The sequence below is a fragment of the Euphorbia lathyris genome, chromosome 6 (genome assembly GCF_963576675.1).
Source record: "Euphorbia lathyris chromosome 6, ddEupLath1.1, whole genome shotgun sequence".
NCBI lineage: Eukaryota > Viridiplantae > Streptophyta > Magnoliopsida > Malpighiales > Euphorbiaceae > Euphorbia > Euphorbia lathyris.
Window position 1 is genome coordinate 58,930,013 of NC_088915.1, and position 24,242 is coordinate 58,954,254.

General features: G+C 33.4%; 2 protein-coding genes across 2 annotated transcripts; one reads left to right on the top strand and one right to left on the bottom strand.

Annotated features, from left to right (window-relative positions):
* Positions 1–841: 841 nt before the first annotated feature.
* Positions 842–2,766, top strand: LOC136231858 (protein GRAVITROPIC IN THE LIGHT 1). The gene has a single exon (XM_066020831.1). The coding sequence runs from the start codon at positions 975–977 to the stop codon at positions 2,394–2,396; it is 1,422 nt and encodes a 473-aa protein (XP_065876903.1). The 5' UTR covers positions 842–974; the 3' UTR covers positions 2,397–2,766.
* Positions 2,767–13,861: 11,095 nt separating this feature from the next.
* On the bottom strand, positions 13,862–18,430 carry LOC136232546 (probable alpha,alpha-trehalose-phosphate synthase [UDP-forming] 7). The gene is made up of 4 exons (XM_066021765.1): positions 18,242–18,430; positions 15,878–17,986; positions 15,532–15,805; positions 13,862–14,830 (listed from the first exon to the last, which is right to left on the bottom strand). Exons 2-4 carry the CDS (start codon positions 17,863–17,865, stop codon positions 14,531–14,533), a joined length of 2,562 nt encoding a protein of 853 aa, XP_065877837.1. The 5' UTR covers positions 17,866–17,986; positions 18,242–18,430; the 3' UTR covers positions 13,862–14,530.
* Between the last annotated feature and the right edge of the window lie 5,812 nt (positions 18,431–24,242).

Here is a 24,242-nt window from a genome sequence, read left to right on the forward strand (position 1 = left end):
AGAAAATTGATTTTTTTTTTTTTTTTAAATAGGAGTTCCAATATGTGATATAAATATATCACATGAGAACAAAAAATAATGAAATTAATTTCAATGTCCCATCACATTATTAATTGTAGGAATTGTTTATTTGTTATTCCACCGTCTTAACAAAAAAAGAAAGAAAAATCTCATCTTTTTCTTTTTCCCGCGCTTTAAATCCAACTTTTTCCTTTCCATATATTTTGTTTTTTCTTTCATAACTTTAATATCAGGGTAATTAATTTATTAGTCCCTATATTTTAACAAAACATACTGTTTAGTCCCTGTATTTTCAAAAACATATGGTAAGGTCCCTAACCTTTTTCTCAGTGAACTGTTTAGTCCTTCTGTCTGTTTGTTAGATTTTTTAACGTTTATGATTTCGGAAATGACTAAATTATCCTTTACTATTTACCCTCAAACTTTAGAAGAGGAAATCCAATTTAGAAAAAGAAGTAGTTTGTATGGAGAACAAGAAAAAGAACAGACCCAATGCTTACGAATTTGAACGATTAAGAAGAAAATCAAGAAGAAGAACACTCAAAGTTGATTTCAGATGCATTAGAGTTTAAAGGAAAGGAAAATAAAGGAAAAGAATAACACAAATCCAAATTGACTAACAAAATTTTCATGAGAGTCTAACGGTAGGGACGAAATAGTTTACTGAGAAAAACATTAGGGACTAAACAGTTCATCGAGGAAAAGGTTAGGAACTTTATTATGTGTTTTTGAAAATACAAGGACTAAACAGTGTGTTTTTTCAAAATATAACTTTAATATCATTTCTTTATTCAACATCCTTCTCCGCCCCCCAATCCCATTCTCATAGTCAAAGTTTCTGTCTGCTTTTTCCTCATTCTACTTTTTACCCCAACATCTCCTTCTTTCTTTCTTAATTCATCTCTTCACCAAAAATCTCTCCGATTTTCATTTTAATTTTCATGTACTAAGCAATGGAGACAATCAAATGTAGATCACTCCCTGGCCACAAGAGCAAGATTGCAAGAACTTTCCAAAAAGTTATCAATCTCAAAACGGCAACAAAAATTGCCTCTAATAATGGAATCGGGATTTGTATGCTCACTTCTCAAAACAAATTCGATCAAGATGATGATCAGAGTTCCGTTTACAGCAAAAAAATTGATGATGTTAAAGCGAAGAAGAAAGCAGTTTTGGATGCGTTAGTCGCCAAGGTTTTCGCCGGAATCACCACCATTAAAGCTTCTTATGCCGAGCTTCAAATGGCGCAGAATCCTTACTGCAGTGACGCTATTCAGGCTGCAGATCAAGCTGTTGTTGAAGAGCTGAAACAACTTTCACAACTTAAACGAAATTTCCTCAAGAATGATCTTGATCATCTTTCTCCACAGGTTACGATTATGCTTGCAGAGATTCAGGAGCAGCAGAGCTTGATGAAGACTTATGAAATTACCATGAAGAAACTTCAAAGAGAGGCTGATGCTAAAGGTTCTGAGATTTGTTTGCTTAAGAAAAGACTTGATGATTCTGTTGCGTACAATAGATCTATGGAAAAGACGCTAAATGAAAGTGGACCTTTGTCACTGTTTGATAATATTCAGTTTTCTAACTTAAACCCGACCCATTTTGTTCAGTTTCTGCACTTCGGTTTAAGATCCATGAGGACTTTTGTGAAGATGATGCTTCGTGAAATGGAGGTTGCTCGATGGGATATTGAAGCTGCTGCGAATGCAATTGAACCTGATTTTGTATATGCAAAGCCGATTCATCGTTGTTTTGTGTTTGAATCATTTGTGAGTAAAACGATGTTTGAGGGTTTCAATTATCCGAATTTCACGATTCCGAATGAATCTCCGCCGCCGTCGATGGAAGAAAACCATCACCATCACCATCACCATCAGCGTCTCAATTACTCGCCGGAGAACTACTTCAGTAAGTTCAGAAAGCTAAAATCGATGAATCCCAAACTCTATTTGACTCAAAATCCAACATCGTCTTTTGCGAGATTTGCAAGAGCTAAGTATCTCCAGCTTGTTCATGCAAAAATGGAATGCTCTCTGTTTGGGAACTTGAACCAGAGGAAGATCGTTAACTCCGGTGGATTGCCGGATTCTGCATTTTTTACTGCCTTCCTTGAGATGGCTAGACGAGTTTGGTGTTTGAATCTTCTAGCCTTCTCATTTGGGGAAAATATCAACATTTTTCAGGTAAGCAAGAATTCGAGATTCTCCGAAGTCTATATGGAGAGTGTAACCCATCAATATCTATTAGATAATGACGGTGTCGAAGCTGATCTCCGGGTGGGTTTCACGGTGGTTCCCGGGTTCAAGATTGGCAAATCTGTGATACAGGGTCAGGTTTATTTATCACCGGCGACTTCTCCGATGAGTTCTTAATATTTACTATTTTTTTAGAAAAAAAAAAGAAAAAGAGAAAAGCTGTAGTGTATACTTTTGTAATATTTATAATATAATTATGTAATTAATAATGGTAGATGAGAATGAAGTAGTAGCTAAGTGCGATTTTCAAGTGGTGTTTCCTTTGGGAGGTTTTGGTATTCACTTCACTTGAAAGGTGCAGTTAGTGGCGCGTGTGACGGCGCGTTTGTTACAGCATGTTGTAGATGTTGCAGAACTGGCATCCGGACCCACATGTGAAATTGGTCAGGGGGGTTTCAGGATGTGGGGCCAGGAATATGTCATTGTATTGTGACATAAAAAAAGAAAAAAAAAGTAGAGGGAAGTTTTGATGGTAAATATTATTGTGAGTTCCTATATTTGTTTTTTCTCTATATGTCCAAAAATTGGTCACGCAGCTCAAGATCTACTTAATGATGATGCCATGGCATTTATAGGGAGAAATATATATAGTTAAATGAAGTAATATTGCAATAGAGAAAATATGGTTAAGGACTATATATTTTTCTTTTTAATATTGCAATAGAATAATACGGAAAATGATAGATTATATTATGACTACTTATTAGAAAAGTAGAGAAGAGAAGAATTTTCCAAAAAAGAAAAGTAGAGAAGAATGTTAAAGAAAATATGTGGAATAGGGGGAAATTTTGCTTCAACTTTACTGAATTTTATTTAATTATAAAGGGTGGTGAATAATTTTTAATGGAAAAACTAGGACGGCATATAACTAATCGGAAAATTGAAAAACTGATTTCCGAAACTGAAACCGAACCGAAAAATAGGTTAACCGTAACTGGTGGACTAGTTTACGGTTTTTCATTTTAAAAACCGATGGTTAACCGAAACCGAAAAATAAACCGATTATATATCAATACACATAAAACTAATATAAATATATGTAGAAATTTAATTATCAATATATAAATATACATATTTATAATGAATTTTTAAACTAAAAATATTAAAATAACTTAAAATTTATTTGTTTTGGTGATTTTGTTAATTAAATTTGAAGTTCAATAATTTTATTTAATATTTAAATAATTATATATTTATTTTAAAGTGAATAATTATAGATTTAAAGTGATATTTGCTACGAAAAGTCACTAATGGTTAACCGACCGAAATATAGGTTAACCGACCGAAGTAATAAGCTAACTGAAATATGATTAACCGAATTAAATAGACTGGTTAATGGTTTTTATTAATGAACTGGTTAACCGACCATGTGCACCCCTAAAAAAAAAACCCCACATGATTTCACAAATTTGTAGTGTAAATAGAGAAATATTGTATTTTATGTTATTAAAAGAAGACTTAAATTGATATAAATTATAATTAACTTCTTAGGTCCATATGACACAATAAAAGAGGATTTAGTGTCCGTTTGTTTTCAATTTTCGGATCTGCTTTTTTCCTTTTAATGGTTTGGTAGCACTTCGAGTTGTTTATAACTATGGTTTTCATTCGGTCTTGATAGCATCAAATTCTAGAAATCTTCGCGGTGATTCAAGGTTTCAAATTAGTTAAGAATGTTTTGTGATATTTTAACAGAAGCAATATCATTTATGGATATTCGATTTCTGTACGAAACGATGTGTTAATTTGGCCGCTTTGACAACTTTTTCTTCACAAATGGAAATTCTCAACGAAGATTTCCTTCCTTTTATTTTGGTTTATATTCATGAATATAAACGTACTCATTCTTCAACAGGCACGCGGTCAGAGCCCCGGGCTCCTCCCACTACTTGGGAGCTTACGGTTTCATGTTCTATTTCACTCCCTGATGGGGGTTCTTTTCACCCTTCCCTCACGGTACTACTTCGCTATCGGTCACCAAATGAGTATTTAGCCTTGCAGCTCTTCATAGACAAACTTGGGATTTGCGATCCCAGGTAAGATCGGTTCAGGATCATGGGATCCTTTTCTAGCACGAGCATACTAGGTTGTGAGAGAGAGAAATAACTTCTTTAGCAATTATGCCACGTCTCTTGCAAGAATAGGCTTAAGCATCTGGCTTACCGGAAATCTCCCATTCCCACCGTCGAGAGACTTTAATCTCCGACTCTTTATCTTGAGTATACTCTCATACGGCAAGGAAGACCTATACTATTGATTTGCCGATACCGAGCTGAGTGAATGAGCGCATGAAGGAATGCTTTCACAAGCAGTAGAAAGAGACCATGTTCGATACTCACCTAGATAGACAACCAGTCAACCGATTCCCTTAGCATTGGCATTATGAAAATGGAAAGAGGAGCTCCTACCTAGTGAAAAAGTAAAGGAGACAAAAAAACGTTTGGTAAAAATTCAAAACAGCTTTGCTACCTATCAGTAACAACAAATAGCTAACAGCAGCAGTAAACAACAAACAGGTGAAACAAACGGACCCCTAGATCTAATGGTGAATGATCAAATTAATTTGATGTAAGTTGAACATTCAATGGACCATTAAATCATCTTACCAGGAAATCATTTCAAACAAAACTATATTTAGGGAGTCAATAAGTTGAAAGTGCTTATGTTATATTATGTCTATAAAAAATTATGTGTTTTTTCCCAATAAAAAGATGCATTTGGTTAATATCCTGCTAAATATATTAGGAAATCCGTGAAGTGGCTCAAAAAATGAATTGTTATCCGAACTTACAAAACGACTTGTTAGTTCTTGAATTTAATTGATCACATGACTTTGTTTAAAGCGGCGTATTGATCTTTTAAATTTGCTTACAGTAATATATTGGTCTCTAAACTTGTTTTAAGTGAGCGAGACATTAGAGAAAGTCTCGTTCACTAAGCGTGGAAACCGAAGGCTATGGAATATTTAGTTCAATTTTTTCAAATTATCTCTTACTCTGCCATGTAAATTTATAAGGTTATATCATATCCGTTTAAACAATTCAAGGCTAATCAGATACATTATAAATTTTAGGGACGAATCAAATTTATACTAGTCACTTGATGGATTAAATCACTAGCTAATATCTTTTGGTGTATTATCAGATCTTTTGATGGTAGTTGGAGTTGGAATAATTTGAATAAGGTGAAAAATAACTCTAAACCTTGGTTTCATGGAACAACTTTGAAAGATATGTTTCCCAGCCTTATTTGGAAGATGTTGATGTGCCTATAAATGCTAAGGTTAGGGGTTGTTGGAGTTTAAATGGTTGATTATTACTTGGTCCAAGTAATGATATCATTGTCAATATTGGGATATCATCAAATCCTTTGTTATTAATGAAGATTAATTGTGCATATAAAATTACTTACTTGGAAGATGCATAAATCTACAAACTTTTCTGTCTCCAATGCTTATATATGGATGAACCTTTGAGATCTGTTGAAGCTTAAGTGAGTAGGCATATTACCACAGGGTTAATATTGTAAATAAACTAGTCGTTATAATTAACTCACGTATATATCGCCATAAAATAATGTTCGTAAAGATAACGTTGATGTTGTTAAATGTGCTATTTGTCCTCTTGCTAAACAGAAACGATTGAAGTTTCATGTTAGTAGTTCGATGATTGATGCTTATTTTAACATGATTCATTTGAATATTTGGAAATTCATGGCTACACTATCTATTTTAGGATATGTATTTTTTTTTAGTATGATTAATAATTATAGTAGATATACTTGCGCATATTTCCTTACAAGGTTGAGGCTACTATTGTTATTAATTTTTAATATCGATATGTTAAGACACGGTTTTCTTTGAATATCAAGTATATTCGAATTGATAATGCATGTGCATTGGGTTAATCCTCTAAATGGGATTTATTTAGTAAATAATTACTTAACTAGTTTGGGTTAAGAAATATTTATATGGGAGGGACTGTTTTTGATCCAGACTTAAAAATGGTACCATTACGGCGCCAGGTACGCCGTAATGGTGACAGCACTGTGCAAAGCAGGCTTTGCACAATGCTTTACCAATTACGGTGTACCAGGCGTCGTAATGGGTACAAGCCAGAAAGAATTCAGATGGGTATAGTCTTCCTTTTCCCTTTAAAAGAGGAGCAAGACAAACATATTGCAAATGCTTGCAATCTTTCTTCTCTAAAAACATAAGGTATTATATATATTTTGTAATTTAAAAGAATTTAGTAGTTAATTATGCATATAAACTCTAATTTTTTAGGAAATTTCTTAATTTTTTTAGAATTATGTTTATAAACTCCAATAAGGTTATGAAATGTTAGTTAAACAAAATTATAGTAATTAAATATTTAAAAATAATATAAAAAATGTTAGAAATTAGTATAGGTAAAGTAATTGATATTTTATGCATTGTATAAATGTTCTTTAAAAATGGTATAAAAAATGTTATAAAGCTTGGTTTATATTATATACCTAAATATATTTGTATTTTTTTTATGTATATACCTAGTTATAATTTTATGCTATACTTTTAAAAAGTGGTGTGTGTTGTGTGTTTTTTGTTAATTTTTTTAAGAATTATGCTTATAAACTCTAATAATGTTATAAAAGTGTTAGTTAAACAAAACTATAGTAATTAATATTTAAAAATGGTATAAAAAATATTAGAAATTAGTATATGTAAAGTAATTGATATTTTATGGTTTGTATAAAAATGTTAGAAATTAGATTTTAAAATTGTATAAAGCTGAGTTTCGAAGTGGGGTGGGAGCTCTTCTTAGATCCCCCGATGGGTCTTTCATGGCTTGTCGTAGCCGCCTAGTCCCACTAATCGACGACATTAGGAAAGCTGAAGCGTTAGCTCTACGAGATGCCTTACAATGGTGTACTTACCTTAATTGTATTAATGTTTTGTTTGAAAGTGATTCATTGATTGTGGTTAATAGCGTCAAATCTGTCGAGACTTGTGTTTATGGGTCAATTGTCCAGGATTGTAAGGTTTTGTTAAGTAGATGGCACGATTATAAGGTGTCTTTTTTTCCACGCCTAGCGAACAGGGGCGCTCATGTTGTTGCACGACATGCTCTGTCCAATGCTAGCGAGTTCGTATCTTTTTCTGCCCCGATTTGGTTGCAGGAGACTATTGCTGTTGACTCGGTTTAAGGAATGAATATCTATTTGCTTCAAAAAAAAAAATTGTATAAAAAACCGTTAGTCTTGTTATATATTTTATTATATTCTGTTACAACAATCACAAAATAATGTCTTTAAACAAAATGTAAGGAATTAAAATTCGTTACAACCAATATATTACATGTGTTTTTTGTAAAACAGAAAACAATATGAACCTATCTTAAAAATGTTGTATGTAACTAGCCAAATCAAACAAATACAAAAATATTAAATTTACAGGAACATAAAGTAAATGAAAGTGTTTGTAATAATGAAACTGTAAGCAGAAGACCAAAATTTAAACGTAAAACCTAAACAAGTGTATTGAAGAACATATATATGAGGCTTGTATTAACCATTTTCTTAAGACAGATTTCATTGTTATTGATGATCGTCGCGCAAGATATATTACAGATGCATAAGCGAACTTTTATCGTGCAGAGTGCAGAACAAGCAAAACAATTTCAGAGAGCAAGAATATGTAAATTTTGGTTTTTGTTGTAGTGTGTATTGCAACTAACAGTCGAATTCAGTATATATAGAATTCGAACAGACACAAACATATATGACTGTTTATGAATGGACACGACTATTTACAAACGAATACAATTGTTCTTGAACATAAATGACTGTTGGAATTAAAACGTGTGAAATAAAAAAAATAATTCAGCTCAGGTTATAAAAAAACTCAACTCAAGTATTTACGTCACTCACATCATGCAGGTTCACAACAATGGTGCTTTGATTGCACCCCTTCCCTTGCGTGTGAAAAAATATTTTTTTATAGTAATTAGTTAAAAGTTTGTAAAAGTCATTTACTTATAAACTAGTGGAAATTCTCACTTTCTTTCTATGTGGGATGTGGAAACTTAATTTCCTTTATCATTCTCAAAACCATTTCATGTTGTTCATTTGAGTATTGATTTCCCATTCATGAACTTGTAATATACTGTTAAAAATATCTCATAACATGGAATATGTTGACGCATTTCAAGTTATTCTAAACTCCACTCACCCATTATATATTTAAGCTTGAAGTTGATAAAAAAAACAATGAAAGCTGTTATTTAATATAATTTTTTCATTGATGCTTTCTATAGCACATGTCTGATACACGCCAATTACCAACTATTATTTGTTTCTCGTTCTCCAACCTCCCTCTACTCGTGGATTGAGTTTTCCGCGCTCTTTTAAGCCCAACGACCCGCCAATTCTAGCTACTCGTAGAAACTCACTCTGTCACTTTTTTTTTTTATCTTCTCTAATAATTATCAAGAATTGCTAACTAGTCCCTTAATTGGACCATTAGAATTGCTCTAAGGAAAGTTTTGACCGGATTAAGGAGAAAATGAAAATCTTAGCTTTATTTCAACATCTAATTTTTTTCAAATATAAAAAGTCAGTATCCTCCCTCGAATTAGTAAACTAGATGGGAGCACCGGCCTTCCCCAGCGATAGCAGCCCGAATCCTAACTCTTGAATAAAGGAGTTTCACCTTACCCTGACTTTACTACAACTCTTTATTGAGACTCAATGTGGTTTATTAGTCGATACATTGAATCAGTCTAATGAAAAGCAGTTCTAAATGCTAATGCCAACCACATGGTTGAGTTAACAAATCTACATATATTTTCATGATATCAATCCGTTTCCATGAAGTGATATACAGTAATATTTTGGCAAAAAGCATCATGAGACTCTTGATCTTTCATTGTTTGGTGTATTAAGCCTTCGATCTTTCATTTAGATACATTGAGCTCCTGATCTTTCATTATTTGGTGCATTAAGCCCTCGATCTTTCATTTAAATACATTGAGCCCTTGATCTTTCATATATGAGTGTATTAGGCCCTTCCATAAATCAATTCACATATGGGTGTATTAAAGGCCTGTTTGGTTCAACCAGGAGTGTTCAACGATCGGTTCGGTCTGAAAACCGAACCAAACTGAAATAACCGAATATCGAATAACACCTAAAATAAAAACGAACCTAACCGATTTTCTCTGGACACTACAGCAACAACAAACAGCTTACTACAACCGCAAACAGCTAACAGCAGCAACAACATCTATTAGTTAACAGTTGAACCTATGTGTGTTCAAAAATCAAACCGGGCCGAAATAACTGACCGAACCGATGAATTCCGGTTTTTTGATTTGGTTTTTCGGTCTATTAGGTTTGGTTTCGGTCTTAAATATTATATCGGTCAGTTCGGTTTTTATGATAAAATAACCGAATTAATCAAACAGGACGAATTTAAGGTTCATTAAATTTAGTAATCATTATTAGCTATATTAATTATCTGATTATTTTTTTTGAACCAATTATCTGATTATTAAGATTCCTAAACAAATGTTCAATTATGCTGTTGTACTAAAACAATTAATATTTTATGATAATATTACAATATTAATTATCTTATTAGTTTAGTTATCAACTATCAATTTATCATTAATTTAGGTATCTAACCCTTTCAAAAAAAAAAGCTATCTATTATCAATTATAATAGGATATTATCAATTTACCATAATTGTAACGTATTAATTGATGTATTGTAAGTAATTAATTACTTTAAAAAACATATTGTAAGTAATTATCTTTAAATGTTTAACAATATTCATAAATTTAGTTAGTAGTACGGAACATGACCAACATTCAACATTCTTTACATGGATGCAATTATTTTACTTAACCATATGTATGGATGCAATTCAACATGTGGGATGGATGCAATTATTTTACTTAACCATATGTATTATTTACAGACCAACATTCTTTCCTAACATTCAATTCAATATATATGTAGGCAATAATTCTATTTTACCCAACCAATAATTCCCAATTCGAATATGAAAGTTGTACATCTTTTGGCCAACTATTATCTCTACTTCAAATTTGTAACTAGAATTAACGCACTGTCCCATTCCTATAATTAATGTAGGTATATTTTAATTATTTAAATTGAAATATAAGCAAATTCTTTATTTTAAAATTGAGGAGTTGTTCAATTTTATAATTGCTCAAGTGGTTTGGTTTGGTGGAGTAATGAAAATTTTATAAAAGAAAGCAGGGAAATTTTATGTCACATGGGATATGTCGACGATAAATGAAACAAGGTTCGCTACCTGCTTCGTTGTTACATTTAAAACCCATTAAATTGAAACAACATCTACAAATCTGTTTATGGATTTAGATTTCGATAACGGAACATGACACGTCATTTATATTACTTTATTAACTTTTCTCTCTACGTACAATTGTTAATATAAATTACATGTCACGTCCCTTATCGAGGCCTAATTTGATATCATTTTTTAAATGTTAAGCATATTTTGGTGTTGTCTTGTATGTAGAGCCTAAATTTATATTTTTTCAAAAAACCATAGGTCTATTTTAGTACCTTATCCATTTTATTTATTAGGTGGGATCACAATACACGTATCCAAATGTGAATTGGTGGTCTTTCAAGTGACATGAAAGACCGAGTACTTAATATAACAACTCTATAAAGACGTGTACGTAGCAAGGAACTTTTATAGATCAAACTATGTTAGAATAAATAATTACGTTGCGGCACGTGGACCAATAAGACCTATTCCGAATCCACCTCAAAATAAGATCTTTGGTTCACACCTACAAATTGTCTAAATTGTATTCCGAATCCACCTCAAAAATTTGTTTTTCCAAAAGGAGACTGCTATATTTTTCATGTATAAAAGACAAATAGTAGTTCCTGACCAAACACATAAAACTCTTAATATAAAAATACAAAAAGGAAAAAAAATAAAGTAAATAAACACCCTTTAAATTACAGAATTCTTACCATTGGTAATGAATGTTTTAACCAGTGATTTTGTAGGTCTATTGATATGATGAAAAATAGAATTACAATGAGAAATTGTATTCATTAAATGTATTTTCAGAATAATTGTGAGGAAAAATTATCGGTTTGTGAAGAAATAAATATATAATCAAAGCGATTGGAATTGGATAAATTAATTTGAGAATCACAATTGGATTGATAGGTAATTACTTGAAAATTAAAATTAAGAGCTAAAGATTGATTATTTAGAGTTTGAGAAATTGAAATTGGAAGTTTGAGCATGGTGAGACAATTAAAGGATTAGGAAACAAAATTGAGAGCTTTGAGATGAAAACTAAAACTTGGACAATGAGATCTGATGGCCGGAGGGAGAATTTCAAAAATATTTTAAGAGAGAAAAAGCTTGTGTTGGGTTCTATTTATCGTTGAAAGTCACAACCCTATTACATATGACTTCCTAAATCTACTCTCCACTAAATCCACTATTTTATCTTGCAAAATTAGAGCAAAAAACATGGCTTTTGTATGGAGAAAGTGGCTAAAGTGCCAAGAAAACAGTAGAAAATTCAGCTGCTTATTCTATTTTAGTGATTTTTGTTATTTTTAAAATACCACATCTCATTCAATACTATTCCATTTGAGCTCTATTAATAGTCTCAGGATTCATTTTTATCAGTATATGCTGGATTCCACGTTGTTGCAGTCAAATTCTATTTTTCAGGAGTGAAGATTTGATTTTTCGGTTGTAAACATTCATTTTCGGCTGACCATAACTCTCTCAATAGGATTTCATTTGAGATCGACAAATACTCTATGACTTGGTCTCGATTAGTACATGCAGGATTCCTTCATTTTGATCTTCGACAAAATAGATTTTTAATGCTTCCTGATACTAAAAATTAAGAGCCGATTTTGTTTTTTCTTGTTTTATTTTATTTTCTTTTTTGAATTTGTTTTTATTATATCATTCTTATTTCTAAAAAACTTTATTTTATTTTTATATCAAACCTTTTATTTTAAAAAAAATGAAAACTTTATTTTTACCTCCAACAATTTCAAACCACTTTTATAGACTAATTATACTTTTACAAAATAAAGCATCAAAAATTTAAAATACTATACTTTATCTATCTAAATTTTTATTTTATCCATCTAATTGTAATTAAGAAATTGGATGCGGATTCTATTAAAATTAAATTAGAACCCACCCTCCCAATCCGAATGTCCTTTATAATGGATCTGCTTACACACTCCATTCAACGGGCCTCATGACAGGAATATTTGTAGTTGAACACTTTAAAATTGGGCTTTAACTATGGTACAGAACCCATGGTAATATCATCAAACTCAGCCAAACACGGTGCCTACTGCACTTGGATTTGCGGAGGTGGCATGGCCAAGGACTTTGAATTATAGCATATTTAATTTATTATTTTATTATATTTACTTAATAATAATAATAATAATTATTATTATTATTTATTTTTACCAGTACATGTTTTATTTATCCAATTTTTTTATGCTTATTACATTTTTAATTTATATAAATTTAATATCTTAAATAATTATAAATTAATATTAAATAAATATTTTTATTACAATTTTTTACTTTATTATGAAATTAAATATGAATAAAAATATTCCTACCAAAAAAAAATATATGAATAAAAATATTGTCTTTAATCCTTTATTTTTTCGAATCTTGACACCCATTAGCTTTCATTGCACTATCACGGTGGTTTGTTTTTGACAAAACATTAGTTGATATGTTGCCCATATTTTTTTTGGTGAAAAGGATGTTTAAAAAGCCCAAAGAAATAAGAAAAGTAAACAAAAAACAATAAAACACAAAAGAAAAAATTAATAGTTGATCATCCTTCTCATAAGACAACCATTAGGATCCGCAGAAAGAATGTCTCAAAAGCTTACAAAAGCTACTTGTGATTTCAAGCAGGAGTTCTTATGCTGGGTTTTCAGTAGCTTTCAAAGCGAGGATCGTGACATGAAATGAAGAAAGATTCTATCGTGGGGAAGCTACTTCTACTCAAGCACGGGGGAAGACATTATCCAAGGAGCAGGGTGGGGATAAGCAAGGTTCCACGTAGTTGAGGAAAGAGAGAGATGGCTTTTATACGATAGATAGTAGTGAGCCAGCAAAGTTGAAAGTTGGAATATCCACCAGGTTTTTAGGGATATCCGGCAAAGGACTTCACTGCAGAGATTCGGTGGTAGGCCCGCCATTCTCCAACCTGTTCATTCACAGAACAAGAGAACCTGCGAAATTGTCACACAGTCAACTGTTTGATTATTTCCCCGTAATTAGGATTTTTTTCCCAGTAATTAGGAAAAAATCGGACGTCTTGGACTTCTTAATCTCCATCTCGAAGCTCCTGACACTTAAAAATAAGCTAGGGTAGATAATGAAACGCAACATGATTATTCATGAAATGAAGCACATCATAAGAATCCATCTTCCTCTAACCTATCCAAGCAATAAACAAAACCACAGGTATGCTCAGATAAATCCACACAACGCATATGAATAACTTCTAAAGGAAGATCATAATCAGACTAATACACCTTCCAGTCTCAATTTACTATTCGGCTGTATGGTCAAAGTACAATATTCATTCATTATTTTCAAGCACTTAGTTATAGTGTCCTTGTCAGTACAATGAAAACAAACTAAATTTCCCAAATTTTACTATAGATTTACAAATTTAATCTAGTCAACAAATTGGTAAATGTTTTAAAAGAAAAAGGAAATCACCCAGAATAGAAGTTTAAGAAAAGAAAAAAAATGGATGCCAGTATATTTGGGTAACTTAAAGACCTGCTTATGCTACCAACTGAAACTCCCTCCCCCAACTTCCCACCATCAGAAATTCATGTCATCTCTTCATAATTATGATCCTACACATGTGTTTTCACATTCAACTATTATTTTTGTATTTGTTTCAAATCCAAATTTGATCCGGTTTACGAATTCAATGTCTCCTTAGACCCATTGGATGTGTGAGCTGATGACTAATTGATCCTTGCACAATCCCATTTCAAACTCTTTGATTTCATCGTCCAAACTTATCGAAACCGAAGGGCGTCTCTTCTCTTCGACCAAGTCACTTGCAACAGCACACAAAATGATTGTGACTTTCAATCACAGGCCAGCATTGTACATTTTCCCTGATTTGTTGAAGGGAGCTGCAATTTGGAAAAGCCACAAAGGAAGATTTCAAGGGGAACCTTCTGGAGAGGATAATGGTTCTGAAGCTTCTGCCAGGGCTTCAAGCATGTTTATAACCTCTATTGTGTCGTCCAAATAATACTTGGCTTTACTTGGTTTTTGCCCTACAGTACAGGCATATACTGAAGTACTTGACGAAAGTACACCCGTTGATATTGCATTTCCTATGATCTCAAACATGTGCTCGTCTGATCTGTCGTCACCAATGCACAATACAAAATCAGCCTGCCTTCCACTTTCTGCCATTGATGTAAATATCTTTTCTGCAACAATTCCTTTACTTACTCCCTGCAAAAATTTTAGTCAAAACCCTGAATCAGACACAAGGAATCACACTAGTTATTTATATCCAGTAAGAGAAAATCCACTTATGAGTCGAGAACAGAAAACTCGAGAATTTAATTCAATGAACGACAAAACAAAATAAGTTATAGGAAAATCACACAATATTTACACCAGAATCAGTACATGTTGCTTCGGAGAAGACTGGCATCACTTATAGCCATGATAAACAATAGGCACAATATCACATAGTATAATTTCGCCACTTAACAAATCGACCCGTACCGAATAAATTCTGCTAATTTTGAGATTCAGGACATTTTGGAACATGTTCTAATCAGAAATTCGAAACAAAAGTGGCTCATGTATGTGCATTTAACCATATACAGCTCTTTAACCACCACCCGCGATGGAGCCACAATTTTTTCCTGAATAGCTAATTAGCTATAAGAGTTTTAGAGTGTTAAACATAATGAACATTACCTCAGTTCCAACAGCAGGATTATAGCTAATAATTAAATGATTCCGAAGGTGTATCTTTTACAAATCAAATAAAAGTGTTCTTCCTTTTTTCTAATGGATTATGTGGTAGCAAACCAAATATATATATAGAATTAGTTCTATAACTTCTAATCAAAAGAATAATTGGTAGGAAAAGTCATGTTAAAACAATACTTGTAAACAGAAAGTAGAATTCATATGCATACCTGGGGCTTTACTTCCACAATATACTGACCACTTTTTACTGTAACTGGTTCATTTGCTAGCACACTTTCTAGATGGTCCAACATCTCCTTGGCTTGACTGGCTCCAAAACCAGGATCAGCATCCCGATGATGCCAGACTAGTGCGCTCTCCTTGGTCTCGATAGAAGAACCATCAGTTGATTCTGTGTACAATTTCATGACAGGCTCTGCTATCTGAATCCATCCAAAATCACTATTGTGCCCATAAGTCTCCCACTGCTGATCAGCAGACCACCTGGTGCATTATTCTATTTAGATATGACTGCAAATAACGAGCAATTACCAAAGTAAGAGAAGAATATCATACCTCACAAAGTATCCATGTTCCGCAGCAATTCCAAGCTTCTTGCAAGGAGCAAACCACTTGCCTAAACTGTCCCTTCCTCTCCCACTAACAACAAACACAGTGTTCCTCTCATCACTACACAGAGTATCTATGATTGATAGGACCTCCTGGCTTGGAGTCTTATTGATGGATGTTTGAGGCATTACAGTTCCATCATAGTCTAACAGCATGGCCCTGTTTTTCGACCTCTTGTATGCAGAGACAATGGAATCCATAGACAATTTTCTAAAGTTGGGATCAAGTGCAACAACTCTGAAACCAAAGCTCAAGCCAATACCCCAGCACCGCCTTCTGAAATGATCTCTGCAAGTCCTTTCCATATCTTGGAAGAAGCTTCTTGACCAATATGCCACATCATGTGTGCTGACATATCTGTAATGTTTCTCATGGCGCAATTGCTTCTCAGAATCAGACATTGAAATTGCCTCATTCATTGCCTCAGCAGTTGCTTCAATGTTCCATGGATTGACCCGAATTGCACCACTGAGTGAAGGAGAACATCCAATGAACTCCGATACAACCAGCATACTCTTTTTCAGACCACTTGATTCCGCACTAGCCCCCAACCCTGAAGCACCCTGTCTGCACACGATATACTCATATGGAGTAAGATTCATTCCATCCCTCACAGCAGCAACCACAACACACTCAGCAACAGTATAATAAGCAGCTCTCTCACTGAGGGATACTGGCTTATCAATGAAGACAACGGGTTCATAACCTGGTCGACCAAAAGTTTCATTAATTCTCTTGCAGCTTGCCTGTATCTCTGCCTGTATCTCCTCAAGATCTTTCCCTTTTCCTCTAGCAGGGTTAGCAATCTGTACCAAAACTGCCCTTCCCTGCCACTTAGGATGCTGCTTTAGCAACTGCTCCATTGCTAAAAGCTTCAAATTTACACCTTTAAAGATGTCCATATCGTCAACTCCAAGTAAAACAGTTTTTCCTTCAAACTGCTGTTTAAGCTCTCCTACTCTCCAATCTTTATCTGCAAGTTTCAACACCGACTCAATTTGACCCATGTGAATCCCCACAGGCATGATTTTCATCCCAACAGTCCTGCCATAATACTCCAACCCAATATAACCTCTCTTTGACTGATACTCCAAACCCAACATGCGACTGCAGCAAGAGAGAAAATGCCGAGCATAATCAAAAGTGTGAAAACCAATAAGATCTGAATTCAAAAGAGCCTTAAGGATCTCTTCCCTCACAGGTAAGGTCCTATATATCTCTGATGAAGGAAATGGACTGTGAAGAAAGAAACCCATTCTCAATCTATTGAATCTCCTCCTCAAAAATGTAGGAAGCACCATTAAATGATAGTCATGTATCCAGACATAGTCATCTTCGGGGTTTATTACCTCAATCACCCTTTGTGAAAAGATCTTATTTGCGGCCACATATGCCTCCCACAAAGATCGATCAAACCTTCCACCATGGCTAGCTGAGAAAGGAAGCATGTAATGGAAAAGTGGCCATAAATGTTGCTTGCAAAACCCATGATAAAACTTGGTTAATATCTCAGGAGGCAAAAATGCTGGCACACACTTAAACCTATCCAACAAAAGCTGAGAGACATCATCTTGTTCACTCAAATCAACTTCAACCCGCAAGGAACCAACATAAAGAACCTCCATATCTTCAGGTAAACCATCTTTTAACTGCAATAACAATGAATCATCGTCCCAGCTAAAACTCCATCCTTTATTATCAGGCCTGCGCTTAGCTTTCACAGGTAGCTGATTGGCAACAATGATTATACGGTCCTGAACTATTGAGGAGGGTACATCTGAGGCAACGCTATTTGCCTGATCATCATCAAGCTCAGAAATGACCCCAGGGACAGTCATTACACGAGGTAACCGCTTCTTTTCACGAGGTTGACCCATCACCGGAAAGTTGCCGGATGCTAGATCTAAGAGATTGGTATAGGATCTGGACATCATTTTCACCCTCCTCTATGAAAACCCTTTACAACTCAGAAACTATCACAAGGTTTCAAGCTTATAAACAGAACCCGAGATATGGTTCCCCTTGAGATGACTACAATTGTATAGGAATCAGGATCTGAAATGGGGATAAAATAAATATCATCATTACATCGAAATAAATTAAAAATCACACCTAATCATAGAATAAATCGAATTAAACAATACTAACAATCAACATATGAGATCCAAATATAGTATATTAAGAAATAAAGAAAAAAAAAATCATCATAAGATGAATCAAAACATAATCGGTAAGAGTAAAATTAATTGATTTTCCGATGGATGACATGAAATGCAACACTGATATAAACAAAGACAGTAAAAGACTAACCTCAGCTTTGGAACGAAGGAAGTTTGTGTGTTTCTTTCTCTTTGGATCTGAAACGGAATAAAAAAAATTGGTAATTTTATTTGCACAAGAAAGAAATCTAGGGTTTGGTTTCCAGTTATTGCTCCTCTCTATTCTCAAGAGTCACAATTACAATCTCTCTCTGTCCCTCTGTACAAAGCTTTTCCTTTTATTTTTCCTCTCTGAAAAATAAATACTTTTTAATTTTTTTTTTAATTTTTTTGAAAAGGAAGAGGATAAGGTTGGCCAGTAGACTTCCGAGTAAAGCCAGCTGGCAATTTAGAGTTTTCAGTATCACGCGCTCTTAACTCCCTTCGACCAAGGCAATGCCTACGTGTCAGAGGTATAACATATCCACCTGTTCAAAGGTGGGGTACCGAAGGCTTCACGCGTCATTGCTCCTTCTTTGAACGGGAATATAGGCTTTTAATTAGGTACCTGAGTGATTACCGGATACCGATAACATGGAAACCTATTATGACCGGTTGTAACCGGTGAAAAGGATCAAGTGTTTCTCTTGGAGGCCTTGTGACAATTAGATACCAACCAATCATGTAATACAAAATTATTTGTCTTTAATCATCACCAACAAAATCATACACCTATTTTTCTCGTTTTTTTCAATTTTCTTTTATTAATTAATCCAAACCCTTTTTTTTATATATAAATTATATATGTTGCTGTAGCTGAAAGAATATGCTTTTGCCAATTAAGAGAAATTTAGACCGGGTTAATTTGATTTGATGTCGTTATTAGTTGTTTGTTGTTGCTAATAAGTAATAAATATTAAATTAATTTTTTTGTTAAAAGTAATTATTTTAAATTTTTAATAAATATTTTTTATTTTATATTTAAAATTAAAAAGTAAAATAATAGTTTCAAAACATGGAAATAAATGAATATTTATATTTAAAAATTAGATATTATATTGAAATTTATTTGAAGTTCATTATAAATTTATGGGTTACTTCCTTAAATGTAAGTAGATAGTTCTAAACGAATATATGGATAGAATTTGTATAATGGTATATTATATAATTGTATGGAAATTTTAAATCTAAAATGTTTAATGTTTACGAAACATTTCCTATCACATTTTTGTAATTTGGAAAAAGGAATTAAAAATTCATTTCATAGGAGTTTTAAATTGGTTTTGTAAGGATGTAATGTGCTTTAGAAGCAATTTTAATCACATATTCAATAATTTTTTAGTATTTTCTGGATTATCTTCTATAGATTTCAAAATAAATAAAATAATTTTCAATTCTTATTATATACTACTTGTATGTTATTTTTTAATGTGTATGTAAAAAATTAAATATATATTCTTATTTTTTTATGAAGAAAAAAAAAAAATATATATATATATATTCTTATAATTTTAAAAAATTATAGATATACTCTTGTAATTTTATTACTTCATAGTGTATAATAATATGTGAAATGAAACACTTTCAATTTATATAAAAAAAAAATAGGTAAGGGAAAATTACGGTTTAATTTTAAAATAAAATATATGACAAAATGTAAATGATTGACCCAAAATAAAAAAAGATACAAAATTTAAAATAAATTATTGAACAATCAACCTATGAAAAGATCCAGACATTATTTTTAACATAATAAAAAAAATATAATTTTCCAGTTTTTTCAAAGTAAAGTTGCATTTTAAGTAAATAAAAAATCTAAAAAAAAGTTATAGGGATGGAAATGTGAAAGGGGATATGAAAAAGGATAATGGATAAGCAGGAATAGACTTAAATCCGAATTTTCTCGATGTAAAAAAAATAAAATAAAAAAGAAGCATGAAATTAGCATATCCTTGAAACATTATTGTGGTCCAAGATGGATATACCCAAGTGGGACCAGAACAGTGTCCGACTGTTTAAATGATGCTGCCACGTAGGACGTATGCAATCTGCGGATAAGGCAACACAGCAAGGACGTGGCAAAAACTGATGACGTCACTCATGACGCAACAGGGAGGAGGGGAAGCACGTGGATGGACATTGTTTGCTCCAAAATGTGGGTAAATGGTAAGGGCATAGTTGGTGGCATGTGCTTTTTTTGCTATATTTTATGAAATTTAATACTCCTGGTTGGGGTAACTAGATAATACTATATGTTCTTTTTAATTATGGAATGTCATTTTCATCCTTCCCAACTACCTATTATTAATGCGTGTGGTTGTGAAATTATACGAGATTGGCGAGGGTATAAAGGTAAAATAAGGAGAAATATTGGTGGGCGGAGTTTGACTCTATTTGCTGTCGTTGGTCTCATGTTTGAATTGGATGAAGTTGGTGTCTGCCTCACTGTCTCATGCCAGATACCAATACTTCATCATGGCCTAATCAATACTTTTATGTGTCAAAATTCTCATATTTTAATCTATTTTGTTTAAAACGGGCCTATTTTAAGTAATTTTCAACTAAAAGTTTCGAAATTTATATTTTTCTTAGATTTTTATTTTTTATAACATAAGTGAATATTTAAATTTTGATCTTGAGTAGACTCGGGTCCTCTTTTCATAATGGTCGGATATTCTATCATCGTTGGTGTAGTGAACGTGTAACCGGATCATTGAAACATGACTTCTCGAGGCTTGGAAACTGATGTATTGAACATGAACACGAGAAACACAAATTCAAGACTCTAGGAACTCCTATAAACTCAGATGGGAGATCCTACCTCTTTACTATGATTTTATGATATTAGCAACTTGGGGAGCTTAGCAGCACAAACTGGTGCCTCTTCTACGCAAGAAGCTATGAGAAATATCTCACCGGTGGCTAAGACTAACGAACAAATATTCATAAGGCTCACAAACGGTATGATACTAGAGCAAGCTAGCAACCTAACAATAGTCTTTATTGATAATGACTTTGCGGTTGAGCAAAGGAAATAGAAACTCCAAAAGTCACTCATGCCACAGTCATCAGAGTAATGAATATCGAACTCCCACAAGTGGCTAAACTTCAACTAGGGCCATAGGACTCTCTCCTGAACTAATCAGAGAACTATTCCCAATAAACTCGCCAATTGGGAATCGTGGAAGTGGTCTTATCTCTTCATCCATCCTTGAAGAAAATATTGGTTTTGCAGGATTAAATAATGTATTGCATCCCAGTCTGCTCGCATATGCATCACCATATGCGTATGATGGGACAAGTACGCGGATCTGATTTGGGGTGTTATCATTCTTGTCCATATGCATGTGGCCACTCATCATATTGATATGGAGTAGGGTCAACTCTTTATCCGCATGGCGATAATATAGTACGGACGACAACCTTAAACTCTCATAAAGACTTTTTAAAGAAACTTAAGAGTGCCCTAGAGAAGTTCGGCATCCATATGCAACAGTAAAGCATGGACATGACAAGGTTGCCATTTTATAAGTGAATATTGGCGCATCCTATCAAAAGATTGTTTAGGTTGTCTTACTTATCGAAGTACATATGAGATGAAGATCAGATCGCTCATGTTTGAATCTATATAGATAAGATGGAAGTGGCTAGGAGAGATGGCATACTCCTCTACAAGAAGGCTCGACGTAGTATTGGTACTAAGGACTAGAGCACGAGTCCATCGATAGTTGGGATCAACTCCATGATGAAATTTGCACCAAATTCATGATTTCTATTCCACCCCTAATGACTAAACAGACTTTGTATGTCATCAAGCATGATAGGAATATAACTTGTGATCCTATATGACGAGGTTCCATAAGGCTTGCTTGACAATTTAGTTGCTAGATTATCAAATAGCGATCGTTGCCATTATCTCCAATACTCGATCCTAGTCTCTAAAGGAAATCATAGTCCTGAGCAAGCTTATGGACTTAAACAAATTGATGGAAAGAGAAAATAAACTCATCGAGTTGGATGAGGTCAATGGTGTGAATTCTGAATCTAACAATATAGAAGTAGACTCTGGTAAAATAGTGGTACGAGCAGAAAAAAACTAAATGAATCAAGTACCATCTTTACCACCCCCAATGATCCAAGAGAGAACTTACTCATGTGGATCGATAAAAACCTTTATCAGAAGGAGGTTTGGTATTTATACATGAAGAAGGGAGAAATGTATGGGAAAGACTTAAACACATATTGCCAACTCCATCAGGTAAATAAGCATGACACAAAAAGCTGCTTCGAGCTAGGTAAGGGGATTGAGAGACTACTTAAGAAGGGAAAGTTGAACAATTCCATCAAAAAAAGATGGTGAGGATACCAAAAAGAAAGAGCCAGAGAATAAGAAGTCCAAGAGGATAATCCATGTTATTGCGAGAGGACCCAACTTCAAAGTATGAAGGAGAATAGGCAAACGTTTGGCAGTGGAAATATAAAAATTTTAACCTTTTTCCATTAACCCAAGATCCGTTAATCGTTATTTCATATAAAGAGGGATAGAAGGAAATACCTTTTGATGTTCTATCTACTGTTGCAATCGAAGTGTCCACAACTCTTTTCGAGTTCCCGAGCACAAGACAAAAACATAATCCAAAATCAAGTTAGATATCAACCGTATAAAACAATCAAGAATATATTGTCTCTAATAAATCAACACAAGATCAAGGAATAAGAGAAAGAAATGAAAATCAATTGAACGGAAGGAAGCGGTGGATAATCTCGTCCTCAATACTGTGGATCGAAATTCTCTCTCCCGGGTTGTGTATGTATATCTCAAAAATTACATGTAGGGGGGTATTTATATTCTCTTGTATCTAAACCCTAGTTAGATAGAATTAGGTTACTAAATAAGAATTTAATTCGTAATATAATTCTTATTTATTATTTACAATTATATCTTAAATATAAAGATAATAATAATAACCTTATAGGATAATAATAGGAGCAATTTAATCTTATTAAAACTCCTAACTTATTTATCCTTTAATTAATTTAATTCACAATTATAATCTAATTAGAATTGCTGAAATCAAATTAAATATTTATGTATTTATCATACATAAAATCGCCCCCTCCCCTCACTAACTGGGCCTTAGTGGACTCAGTTGGGCTTCTATTAATTAATTAACATCTGTTTCTCTTTTGGGCTCCAAGTCTTATGTGTGACCCATTAGGTTCTTATTGCTTCTAGCCGTATGCAACTATTAAATTAATTTTCACAGAATTATATTTAATCTTTGCATAACGGAATGAGTACACGAAATGTGATTAGCAAATCCGAAACATTCCCCCAGAGCTATAAGAAGACAAGTTGATTCTGTCGTTTACCTTTCTGTATTAGTTACAGTATAATTCGATCCTTTATCAACTACATCCTTGAACTGAATCTTATGACTATGGATAATGTCAAGTCACATATAGAGAGACGTTCATTTTACTTGTACAGGCCGAGTCAACTGCAATTAGATAGGTTAAGTGAAATCTGTATTTCAAGTCTTAAGCTATCACCTTGCAAGGATTTAGAGTCAAGTCTTTCATAAGCGATCATTGGACGTATCTCCCATTTATCAGGAGTGACAAATGCTCAATCCAATGTATAATTATCCTGCAATTACTTCATGTGACACCCAACGTCTGTCGTTCACACCCCAGAGTCATCTCTGTTATGGATCGTGTTACAACATGATCAAAGCATCACATTCCATAATCCAGAATCACCAATTAACATTCCTTTGAGTCTAAGGATTACTTATACCTATTAATACCAATGAGATGAACAGGTGACAAGGATTAATCTACCCATCCTGTTATCTCAAGTCGGGTCCCCAATCCTAATGAACTCCCTTTCATTGGATCCATGCAACTGTCCAGATTATCTGTATATATGAAGCTTGTGAGATCAGCTCTCTGTCTTGACAGAAGACATTGTTACATGCAAGTCTCAACAGTGATATGTCAATCCTAAACATATCACTTGACTTGGGGTGGTTTTAAGTTTATTAGTTTATTATAAAGTTTCATCTCACTTCATGCTTGTATGAACACTTTACAATCACTTTAAACAAACT

Coding starts and splice junctions, on each gene's coding strand:
- LOC136231858 (XM_066020831.1), top strand. CDS start 975: ATGGAGACAATCAAATGTAGATCACTCCCTGGCCACAAGAGCAAGATT.
- LOC136232546 (XM_066021765.1), bottom strand. CDS start 17,865: ATGATGTCCAGATCCTATACCAATCTCTTAGATCTAGCATCCGGCAAC. Junction 15,806..15,877: donor GAACATGGATACTTTGTGAG/GTATGATATTCT, acceptor ATAATGCACCAG/GTGGTCTGCTGATCAGCAGT. Junction 14,831..15,531: donor TTGTGGAAGTAAAGCCCCAG/GTATGCATATGA, acceptor AAATTTTTGCAG/GGAGTAAGTAAAGGAATTGT.